At 42.0% G+C, this 12,360-nt stretch overlaps 1 protein-coding gene across 1 annotated transcript; it reads left to right on the top strand.

The window, feature by feature from the left end:
• The first annotated feature begins 10,457 nt into the window (after positions 1-10,457).
• On the top strand, positions 10,458-11,778 carry LOC138878296 (uncharacterized). Its single transcript, XM_070157963.1, has 3 exons — positions 10,458-10,945; positions 11,045-11,495; positions 11,596-11,778. Exons 1-3 carry the CDS (start codon positions 10,458-10,460, stop codon positions 11,776-11,778), a joined length of 1,122 nt encoding a protein of 373 aa, XP_070014064.1.
• Positions 11,779-12,360: the final 582 nt, after the last annotated feature.

Raw genomic sequence — 12,360 nt, 5'->3', positions numbered from 1 at the left:
AGAGTTGCTTGATGGTTGGGGAAAAGTTGTTCATCGCGTTCGCGAGTCCTCAGACTCGTTCGCATAGGTTGCTACAGATTGTGCATCGCATTCGCGCATGTATTCATGCGTTCGCGTAGTGTATGGCTGAGCTTGGCAGTCAATGACCTTTTCTTCGCATTCACGACCCTTCTACCGTGTTCATGTAGTTTTGCCTTCTGCCTGTATCGCATTCGTGAGGCTTGTGCCGCAAACGCATAGAGTACTTTGGTGGCAGATTATTTTTGTCCATCGCGAACGCGATAGATTTTCCTCGTTCGTGTAAGAGGAATGCCTAAGCAGAATTATAAGTACTCTATTTCGGGGGTTTCGGCCATTTTATCATATTTGGAGCTATAGAGCTCGGATTGAGGCGATTCTCAGAGATATTTTCACCATGTGTATTGGAGTAAGTATTCTCTACTCATTTTTTATTTTATATCATGAATCTATCTTTATTTTTGGCATTTGATTGAGGGTTTCAAGAGAGAAATTTGGGGGATTTTGTCTAAAGTTTCATAGAGTGAATTTTCGAGTTTTGAACATCGATTCGGAGTCAGATTTGAGTGAAACTAGTATGGTCGGACTGGGTTGTCGGATTTTGTGAGTTTTGTCGGGTTCCGAGGTGCACGCCCGAGTTTTACTTTTTGGTTGATTTTGGGCCTTTGATTAAGGATTCGGCTTTTATCGTTTGGAATTATTTTCTTGGGTTTTATTTGATGTATTTGAGTTACTTTTGGCTAGTTTCGAGCCGTTCGGAGGTCGGTACGCGCGAGATGGCATTTTGGAGTATCTCTTGGCTTGCTCGGTATTGGATTTGGCTTGTTCAAGGTAAGTAACACTTCTAAACTTGGTGCTGAGGGTATGAACCCTGAATATACGTGTTATGTGTTTGGTATCGAGGTGACGCACATGATAGGTGACGGGTGTGTGCGTGCACCATGTGAATTGTGACTATGTTATTTTTATGATATTGTGTAGTTACCTGATCTTGTCTGTAACTATAATATCTCTACGTACTAGAGTTATTGAGCTGTGATCCATATTAGAAACCATGTATAGGCTACATGCTTATTCTGTTCGGACACACTGAGGTCATATTGCTGTTGAATTATTTGTTTAAATTGCAATTTCATACTCAGTCATGTTCATTCATTTCATGTCATATCTCAGTCTCAGTTGTTATTTATTGACACATTATATCATCATTTTTGGGCTAGTTTCATGGCATCATGAGCCCGAGAGACTAGAGAGATTGATGATTGAATGAGGCCGAGGGCCTGATTGTGAGTGATATTATGGAATCGGGTTGTACGCTGCAACATATTATATTAATTTATGCATGGATATGGCTTATTATAGCGCTTGGACTAAAGGAGGCCCCTCTGGAGTCTATAAACACCCCCATGAGCGCAGTTGATTTATATTGAGGGATGTTTTCTTCCTTGGGCATGGATCTTGCCCGAATTATTTATATTTGAGGATGGATCTTCCCCTGGGCTGGATTGGCCTTATACAGTACTGAGTGACTGACTATCAGTTGATATATATATATGGGACGGATCTTCCCTGGACTAGATTGGCCATATACAGTAGTACTGAGTGATTGAGCATGATGAGTGGAAAGTGTGAGACATTGAGATTGAGTACTCTAAGAGTGTGAGTACATGAGTTTATCACTAAAATACATTGCATTTGACACGCGTACTTGAGATACCTGCATAGAGGTGCATTTCTTTCCGCTACTCCGATTTTGGTGACATTCATGATTTCACTTTCATATTGACAAGTAGGCCTAGAGATGTACTTCCTCATGTTATCTGAAACTGAAACATCTTATTTATAGTTGAAAGCTTTGGGAAAAATTACACTTTTCAAACTTACTCATATTTTTTGCGATTTCGGTAAAGAATTTGGGTTTTCACCGATATACCTCAAAGCATACCTATTTTCTCAAATTGTAAATGAGCTGAGTACTTTATCTCTGAGTTACTTCTTTTATCACTTTCATTACGTTGTTATGAACTATTGTTGGCTATTGGTGTTGGACTCCGACCTTTATTCCAGCTCATCACAACTTTCAACCTAAGTTTAGGTTTGTTACCTATTGAGTACATGGGGTCGATTGTACTCATACTACACTTCTGTACCTTGCGTGCAGATGATGGTTGTTGATGTTGCTATGTTCGACAGGAGCTGGATTTGAAGATGTACCTGCATTCCGGTTACATCTGTCTCTTGTTCATGGTAGCTCTAGACTTATGAAAAATCTGTTCATGTATATTTCAAACAGATGATGTACTTTATTTCGTACCAGCTTTGTAGATTCTAATCTTAGAAGTTCATGATTTGTACTACCAGTCCTTGGGGAATGTATAAGATTCAGATATTTTCTTTTGCTTAATTGTCTTATTAAATTTCATTGGATATTGATAGTTATTAATTGGCTTACCTAGCGGGTTGGGTTAAGTGCCATCACGACTAGTTGGATTTGGGGTCGTGACAGAAGTGGAGACTGGCTTTCTTTGTCTGGTGCGATAAGAATGTGCCGTTGAGACTTAAAGGTAGGTTTTACTAGGTAGTGATTATACCGACTATGTTGTATGGGGCAGAGTGCTAGCCAATCAAGAACTCCCATGTCCAGCAGATGAAAGTAGATGAAATGAGGATATTGAGATAGATGTGTGGGAATACTAGGTTATATAGAATTAGGAAAGAAGTTATTCTGGACAATGTAGGAGTGGCCCATGTGGAGGACAAGATGCGAGAGGCGAGGCTAAGATGGTTCGGGCATGTTAAAAGGAGAAGCACAGATGCCCCAGTAGGAGGTGTGAGAGGTTGGCCTTGGGGGGAGGAGAGGGTAAGAGGAAGGGTAGATGTAAGCCAAAGAAGTCTTGGGGAGAGGCGATCAGGCAGGACATGGAGCAGCTTGAGCTAACCGAGGACATGACCCTTGAACAAATAGCAGGGAGTCATGAAAACTATAGAAGAACTAACATTGTGAACAGGAGAAGATATTGAATAACAACTAGCAACTAAGCATGGAAAGCATATAACAGTTAAGACAAGAAAGGAAATAATTAAGGAAAAACGACAAATTAGGGAAAATAGAGAATTTGGCGGCGTATAAGCACCGGTCACCTCGCATAACACATAGTTCGAGGGTTCCTAATTCCCTTAAGTCAAGGTTAGATACAACACATACCTCACTCTGCAATCAATTAAAAGCTCTACCGGGGCCTTTCCCCTAGAATCCGTCTCCAAACCGCTCATATCTAACCACAATTAACTCAATAACATCAAATATTGCTAAAGGAATCAACTACAATGCATAAATTTAGATTTACCAAACTTTCCCTGAAAAAGTAAAAAATCGACACTGGGGCCGCTTGATCAATACCCGAAGTTCGGACCAAAATCCATTTACCCATTCACCCCCGAGCCCGATTATGTAATTTGTCTCGAAATCCGACCTCAATTCAAGGTCTAAATTCCAAGTATATAAAAATCTCTAATTCTGCCCAAACCCCCAATTTTTACCATGAAAATCCTAGATTTTAGGTTGAAATCTCATGAAATATAATGGGTAATTGAAAGAAAGTAGGTCAGAATCACTTACCAACAAATTGGGGAAGAAAATATCTTGGAAAAATCGTCTCTAGGCTTTCTAGCATTTGAAAATTTGAAAGAATGGCAAAAATCCCATAATTGGGACTGTTTTATCACTGGGCGTCAGTGTTCATTGCGTTTGCATAAACACTGTCGCGTTCGCGAAGAGCAGCAGCCCGAGTGGCTTATGCAATCGCGAGTTGTCCTATGTGTTCATGTAGGCTTATCCCTCTAGCCTCCGCGTTCGCGATACATGCATCGCATTCGCATAGAACAACGTTCAAGTCCCAACCCACCTCCAATGACTCTACGCGTTCGCGTGTGAAGGGTCACGTTCGCGTAGAGCAAACCCCCCCAATGCTCCGCGTTCACAACCATGGTCTCGCATTTGCGTAGTGTAAATTCTCCCCCAACCCAGATCCCTTCGCGATTGCAAGAATGGCTTCGCGATCACGAAGTACAACACACCAGAACACCAGCTGCTGCAAAAACACCAGATTTTCTAAGTTCAAATCATCCAGTAGCCTATCCAGAACTCACCCGAGTCCTCGGGTCTCCAAACCAAATATGCACACAAGTACTAAAACATCATATGAACTTGCTCGCGCGATCAAATTACCAAAATAACACCTAGAACTACGAATTGAACACCAAATCAAATACAATTTTCAAGAAAGCTTTAAAACTTCCATTTTCACTACCGGACATCCGAATCACGTCAAACTAACTCTGTTTCTCACCAAATTTTATATACAAGTCATAAATATAATAATGGACCTATAACGGGCTCCGGAACCAAAATACGAACCCGGTATCAACAAGGCCAAACATCAGTCAATTCTTAAAATCATTAAACTTTCAATTTTCAACAAAAATTCATATCTCGAGCTAGGGACCTCAGAATTCGATTCCAGACATACGCCCATGTCCCAAATTACGATACGAACCCACAGAAATCGTCAAAACACGGATCCGTGTCTTTTTGCTCAAAATGTTGACCAAAGTCAACTCAATTTAACTTTTAAGGCAACAATTCTTATTTTTATTAGTTTCTAACATATAAGCCTTCCGGAAAAACACCCAGACTGTGCACACAAATCGAGGAAGGCTAAAATAAGATATTTAAGGCTTCAGAACACAGAATTTAGTTCTAAAACATGAGATGACCTATCGGGTCATCACATTCTCCACCTCTAAAACAACCGTTCGTCCTCGAACGAACATAAAAAAGTACCTTAGCTGGTGAAAAGGTGGGGATATATACTCTGTATATCCGACTCGGACTCCCAAGTAGCTGCCTCGATGGGATGACCTCTCTACTACATTCGAATTGAAGGATAACTCTTTGATCTCAATTGGCAAACCTACCGGCTAGAATAGCCACCGGCTCCTCCTCATAAGTCAAATACTTGTCCAACTAGACAGAGCTGAAATCTAGCACATGAGACGGATCACCGTGGTACTTCCAGAGCATGGACACATGGAATACCAGATGAACTGCTGACAAACTAGGTGGCAATATGGGCTTGTAAGCCACCGCACCCACTCTATGAAGAATCTCGAAAGGTCCGATGTACCTAGGGCTCAACTTTCCCTTCTTTCCAAACCTCATTACACCCTTCATGGGTGACACATGGAGCAACACTCTCTCTCCGACCATGAATGCAACATCACGAACCTTACGGTTGGCATAACTCTTCTGCCTCGACTAAGTTGTGCAAAGTCTATCCTGAATGATCTTAACCTTATCCAAGGCATCCTGTACCAAATCTGTACCCAATAACCGAGCCTTCCCTGTCTCGAACCATCCAATCGACGATCGACACCGTCTACCATACAAAGCCTCATAGGGAGCCATCTGGATGCTCGACTGATAACTGTTGTTGTAGGCAAACTCCGCAAGTGGAAAGAACTGATCCTAAGAGCTTCTGAAGTCTATAACACAAGCGCGGAGCATATCCTCCAATATCTGAATAGTGCGCTCGGACTGTCCATCCGTCTGAGGATGAAATGCTACGCTCAACCTGCGTGCCCAACTCATACTGTACAACCTTCCAGAAATGCAAGGTGAACTGCGTACCTCAATCAGAAATGATAGACACTAGCACACCGTGAAGCCGAACGATCTCACGGATATAAATCTCTGCTAACCGCTCTGAAGAATAGGTAACTAACATAGGAATGAATTGTGCCGACTTGGTCAGCCTATCCATAATAACCCAAACTGCATCAAACTTCCTTTGCATTCGTGGGAGTCCAACAACAAAATCCATAGTGATACACCCCCACTTCCACTCAGGAATCTCTTTCTTCTGAAGCAAACCACCAGGTCTCTGATACTCATTCTTTACTTGCTAACAATTTAGACACCAAGATACATATGCAACTATATCCTTCTCCATCCTCCTCCACCAATAATGTTGCCGTAAGTCCTGATACATCTTGGCGGCGCCTAGATGAATAGAATACTGGGAACTGTGGGCCTCCTCAAGAATCAACTCACAAAGTCTATCTACATTAGGCACACGAATAGGATCATGTATCCTCAAAACTCCATTATCTCCAATAGTAACCTGTTTGGCATCTCTGTGCCGTACTATGTCCCTAAGGACAAGCAAATGAGGGTCATCATGTTGCCGGTCCCTGATGCGCTCAAACAATGAAGATCGAGCTACCGTACAAGCTAGAACACGACTGGGCTCAGAAACATCCAATCTCACGAACTGATTGGCCAAGGCCTGAACATCTAATGCAAGCGGTCTCTCACTGACTGGAATGAACGCAAGGCTGCCCATACTCACTGACTTCCTACTCAAAGCATCGACCACCACGTTGGCCTTCCTGGGATGATACAAGATGGTGATATCATAGTCCTTCAATAGTTCCAACCACCTTCTCTTCCTCAAATTAAGCTCCTTTTGCTTGAACAAATACCGCAAACTCTGATGATCCATGAATACCTCACATGACATGCCATAAAGATAGTGCATCCAAACCTTTAGCGCATGAACAATGACTGCCAACTCTAAGTCATGAATAGGATAATTCTTCTCGTGAACCTTCAGCTGCAGCGACGCATATGCAATCACCTTTGCCAGCCTACATCAACACCGCACCAAGCCTAATACGAGATGCATCACAATATACCATATAAAATCCTGAACCTGTGGGCAACACCAATATTGTCGTCGTAGTCAAAGCAACCTTGAGCTTAAAGCTAGCCTCACACTCGTCTAACCATCTAAATGGGGCACCGTTCTAGGTCAACCTGGTGAACGAGGCTACTATAGATGAGAACCCCTCCATAAACCGACAGTAATAACCTGCCAATCCCAAGAAACTTCGGATCTCTGTAGCTGAAGTGGGTCTAGGCCAGTTCTGAACTACCTCAATCTTCTTAGGATCCACTTGAATACCTTCTGCCGATACAACGTGCCCCAAGAAAGCGACTAAGTGATAACTAGGGATTCTAGTCTATTTTATGCTCCTTTTTGCTTGAGTTTTGTATTAAAAGTGTGTACAAGTATTCCCAAAAGCTAACTTATTGTGCTTGCTTGCAGTGTTTGGTTAAAAAAAGACAAGAAAGTCAAAATCAGCTCAAAAGGGAGTGAAGCCTGCACAAGTCAAAGTTGAGTCAACTGAGCGCGACAACAGAAAATGAATTGCGGACGCGGAGGATCCACCGCTGAGGCGGTCTTGATCTCGCGGTCCGCGGTGGTAAAGTTCATAGAGTTTTAATTATGGGCTTATCAAGTCATCACTGACCGCGGTGGAATTACGTGGCAACGGTAGCTTTAGAGCAGTTGCGGTGTATTTACCGCCCTCAGCGGTAGCCAGATTCAGAGAACTAAGTATAGAGCTAAAAGTTGAAGACCGCAGTCCGCGCTTGATTTTATACGGCCGCGGTAGTCCAAGTGCTGCAGCGGTCCATTTTCCGCTGTCAACAATACCTCCATAGGGGCATTTTTGTTCGAAAAATTTAGTTGTGTATAAATACTTCTTTTTCAGATTTTTAGATCATCTTTTGTTTAGCTGAGCACGTGAAACCATTGTTTTTACTTTTTTGAGTAATTTTAGAGTTTGTTTAACACTTAATCTTAGATTCTTATCTTGTAATTACATTTTATGGCTTCTATTTCATCTCAATCTTTGATTTCTTCAGTTATTATGAGTAGCTAGACCCATTAGCTAGGGTTGTAGTTCAACCCTAGTGTGGGTATTTAATGTGTCTCCTATTTTGAGGCTTAGATGTTTATGGGTAATTAATATTTGGCCTGATTTGTGCTTTTTATGTTGAATTGGTGGTTGCAAACATTAATTTGTGCCTTTTTGACTTAGGCTCTTCTTGAGAAAGAGAACTTAAGTCTAGGAAATTTAGACCAACAAGGAATTAGGGTGCATTCAAGAGATTGATAGCCCCAATTAAAGGGTTAAACCTAGAGATAGTAATACCCGACTTGAGCAACTTTGCTTGCACAAATTGAACACCCAATTGGGCTTGAGAAAGCCAATTAGGGCAAAGTCATTCAAACTACTGAGAGGTATAGAGTGAGAAGCTACGTGCATTGGCTATATCATGATCCCAACTATAACATTATTGCCCTAAGTTCTAGATCCCGTCAGATACTCACCTAGGAGTAAGTCACTTCCCTAGTGCCTTTTTACCAATTTAGAAAACCCTAAAAAATATCTACTTAGCTTAATTTTCTGCATCATTAGAATTAAAATTAGAATAGCAACCAAACAAAGAATGATTGGAAGTATAATAAAAAACACTGCACATTGCTAGATTAGATAGGAATCAAACTCCAAACATATCTTAGCTCCGTGTGGATTCGATCCCGACCTTTTCGGGTAAAAGCTGCATCGACCGCTCTTGCCACTCTATAGTGGTGTAGGGTTGGACCCGATCACTTTTTGGCATCGTTGCCGGGGAGCTAAACAGTTTGGGCTATCTATCTAACTAGTTTTGTATTTTGTTTTTCTTTCCTTCTGTGTTGCTAACTTGTGTGTGTCATCAATTCAGGTACAAAATGGCAAACAATGATCCTCTTGGAAATGTTCTGCCGTAGGAGGAGGTAGATGATAATGGTGAGGATGAGGTGCCTATAGTACCTTAAGGTCAAAGATGAGGCCGCCAAGCCAATGATAATGTTCCAGACCCTCCCCCGCCACTTCCAAGAGTGGCTCCTTGGGTGCTTCCAAATGAAGGATATGCAAGTGCAATTGTCCCACCCCGAATTCAGGCAGGCAATTTCAAATTACAAATGTGATGTTGACTTTATTGGAGCAGCGAGGGTATTTCACAGGTGCTCCCCATCAGAATGCATATAAACATCTTAAGGGCTTTGTGGACACCTGTTGGGGAAACAAGCAAACAAATGTGTTAGAGGATGCATTGCGGTTGAGATTGTTCCCTTTCTCACTTAGAGTGAAAGCTTTGTACTGGCTTGAAAGGCTTCCCAACCATTCCATCACTACGTGGGATGAGTTGGCGGACAAGTTTATAGCTAAGTTTTTCTCGCCAGGGCATATGGCGACTTTGAGAGATGAGATTTTGGCCTTCAAACAGGAACCTAATGAACCACTTCATGAGATCTGGGAGAGATATCGAACAATGGTGAAAGAATGTCCGAACAATGACATGACCAAAGCAATGATTCAACAGACATTCTACTGTGGCATTAACATGACCAATCAGTATGTAGTGAACCAGCTAGCAGGGGAAATTTTATGAACACACCTTATGTTGAGGCGTGTGAGATATTGGATGAGATCGCAGATACTTCCTCAGCTTGGCAAAGTCAAGCTAATGTGCCACAGGGTGATTGCACAAAGAGCTCCATGATCATGGCCAGGCAATAACAGAGTTAACTACAACAATGAACCAGTTGGCAAAAGCTCAATTGCAACAAGTTCAAGCTCATGGACAAGTAAATGCTATGGAAGGTGTCAACATGTTGGTCAATAAGAGGCGACAAAGAGGTCAATAAGGTCAAGGTAGTCTGGATCAATATGAGCAAGGTAGTGGTGGTTTTAATCAAGATGATGGCTATGATGAGCAAAGTGAAAAAGTGCAGTAGGTGAATAATTACCAAGGACAAAGGGGCAATGCTCCTAACCAACAACAACAGTGGAGATTCCAAGGAAATTGGGGGAATCAAAACCAACAAAGCAATAACAACTGGGGGAACAACAATCAGAATTGGGGCAACCAGAACAACCTGGGCAACTGGAGTGGCAACATCAACAATTGGGGAGGAAACAACAACCAAGGGGGTTAGGAATAATGGCAATCAAGGGAATCAGGGGCAACACTTTCAAAGGCCTCCGATGTATCAACAACCAAACAACCCTCCTCCATTTCCGTCCTAAGGTCCGAGCTCATCAAACAATGAGATGGGAAGGATCAAGATAATGTTTGAACAAATGATGAAGAAGAACGCCGACTCTGATGCCCAGTTAGCATCCCACAATACTTCAATCCAAAATTTGGAGGTTCAACTTTGCCAGATTTCGCAATCTTTGAATACTCGTCCTAAGGGGCTCTACCTAGTGATATGGTAGTAAACCCGAAGGGTGGGAACAACACTGGGCATGCAATGGTGGTGATTACTAGAAGCGGTTGAGGTAGTAATGTGAATACCTCCAAGAAAAAGGAAATTATGAGTGATGAGATTGAAATACAAGATGATGATGTTCCTATAGTTGATGAGCAAGTGAGTGAAGAGAATTTGAATGCGTAAGTGAGAATTGATATTAATGATAATAAGGTGGAGACTCAAGATGACGTGAACCCATCTAGGGAACACGTAATAGACATCCCGAAAATGGTAGTGACCAAGGCCAAGGCTCCCTTGCCAAGGCCTCCTCTACCTTACCCTCAAAGGCTTGCGAAGCAAAAGAATGAGAACCAATTTAAGAAATTTATTGACATGATGAAGAGTTTATCAACCAATGTTCCTTTGGTGGAAGATCTTGAGCAAATGTCGGATTATGCCAAGTTCATAAAAGACTTGGTGACTAAAAAGAGATCCATGGATTGTGAGACCATCAGAATGACTCATCAAGTAAGTGCAATTGTGCACTCGATGGCTCCAAAGCTTGAAGACCCTAGCGCTTTCACCATTCCATGTACCATTAGGAGTGCAAATTTTGTAAAGGAATTGTGCAATTTGGGAGCAGGTATCAATTTGATGCCTTACTCCGTGTTCAAAAATTTAGGTATTGGTCAACCGAGAGCTACTTCAATGAGGTTGCAAAAGGCGGATAGAACAATGAAGAGACTGCTTGGTATTATTGATGATGTTCTTGTTCGGTTGGACAAGTTTATTTTGCCTGCTGATTTTGTGATTCTGGACTACGAGGTTGATTATGAGGTTCTGATAATATTGGGAAGACCTTTCCTTGCAACTAGGAAGGCATTGGTTGATGTGGAAGCATGGGAGCTCACCTTCTGGGTAGGTGATGAAAAAATGGTCATTCATGAGTGCAAATCAATGAAGCAGCTGAATAGTACTGAAGTGTGCTCTTTTATGGATCTTGTCATAGAGGTGATAGTTGATGATACTAGTGCAATGATCAATGTGGAGGATCCTCTAGAAGCGGTGTTGTTGAACCTTGATGTAAATGAGGATGAAGGTCGGGTGGAGTGTGTCAATGCTTTGCATGGAATGGGCTCTTACTCTTATGATCCTCGAAAGCTCTCTTTGGATCTTGAGAATAGAAAGACTCCACCAACAAAGCCCTCAATTAAGGAACCCCCCATTTTGGAGTTGAAGCATTTAGTCTCACATCTCAAGTATGAATTCTTAGGCCCTAGTTCAACTTTACCTGTTATTCTTTCCTCTTGTCTTACAAACGTGCAGGTAGATGCCACATTGGAGGTGCTTCAAATAAGAAATAAGGCAATTGGATGGACTCTAGCTTATATTTGGGGAATAAGCCTCACTTTTTTGCATACACGAGATTATACTTGAAGATGATGTTAAGCCCTTCGTGGAACATCAAAGAAGGTTGAATGAGGCTATGCAAGAGGTTGTCAAAAAGGAGGTGATCAAGTGGTTAGATGCAGGGGTTGTGTACCCCATCTCGGATAGTTCTTGGACTTTGCCGGTGCAATATGTGCTGAATAAGGGTGGTTACCAATGAGCAAAATGAGTGATTCCCACTAGGATTGTCACCGGATGGAGGGTGTGCATGGACTACCGCAAGCTGAATAAAGTGACTCGCAAGGATCACTTTCCATTGCCCTTTCTTGACCAGATGCTAGATAGATTTACTGGGCGTGCCTTTTGCTATTTTTTGGATGGGTACTCAGGTTACAATCAGATTTTGATTACTCTAGAAGATCAGGAGAAAACCACTTTCACATGTTCGTATGACACCTTTGCATTTTCTATGATGCCTTTTGGTTTGTGTAATGCACCGGCTACCTTCCAGCGGTGTATGATGGCTATATTTACTGACATGGTGGAGGACTTCTTGGAAGTGTTCATTGATGATTTCAGTGTTGTGGGTGACTCCTTTGATGAATGTTTGAAGAATATTGACAAGGTGTTGGCCGATGTAAAGAGACCAATCTTGTGCTTAACTGGGAAAAATGCCACTTTATGGTCGAGGAGGGCATTGTCCTCGGTCATAAGATCTCAAAGCACGACATAGAGGTGGACAAGGCTAAAACTAAAGTGATCTCAAAGCTTCCTCCTCCTACTTCAATCAAGAGGGTTAGGA

The sequence above is a fragment of the Nicotiana sylvestris genome, chromosome 9 (assembly GCF_000393655.2).
Source record: "Nicotiana sylvestris chromosome 9, ASM39365v2, whole genome shotgun sequence".
Taxonomy (NCBI): domain Eukaryota; kingdom Viridiplantae; phylum Streptophyta; class Magnoliopsida; order Solanales; family Solanaceae; genus Nicotiana; species Nicotiana sylvestris.
This window is presented reverse-complemented; position numbering and strand designations above follow the sequence as displayed.

What these genes read in the sequence shown, in the direction of transcription:
- LOC138878296 (XM_070157963.1), top strand. Translation starts at nt 10,458, where the DNA reads ATGGTAGTGACCAAGGCCAAGGCTCCCTTGCCAAGGCCTCCTCTACCT. An exon ending in ATTGATGATGTTCTTGTTCG is followed by an intron (nt 10,946 to 11,044) that starts GTTGGACAAGTT and finishes CCTTGCAACTAG; the next exon opens with GAAGGCATTGGTTGATGTGG. An exon ending in CTTGTCTTACAAACGTGCAG is followed by an intron (nt 11,496 to 11,595) that starts GTAGATGCCACA and finishes TGCATACACGAG; the next exon opens with ATTATACTTGAAGATGATGT.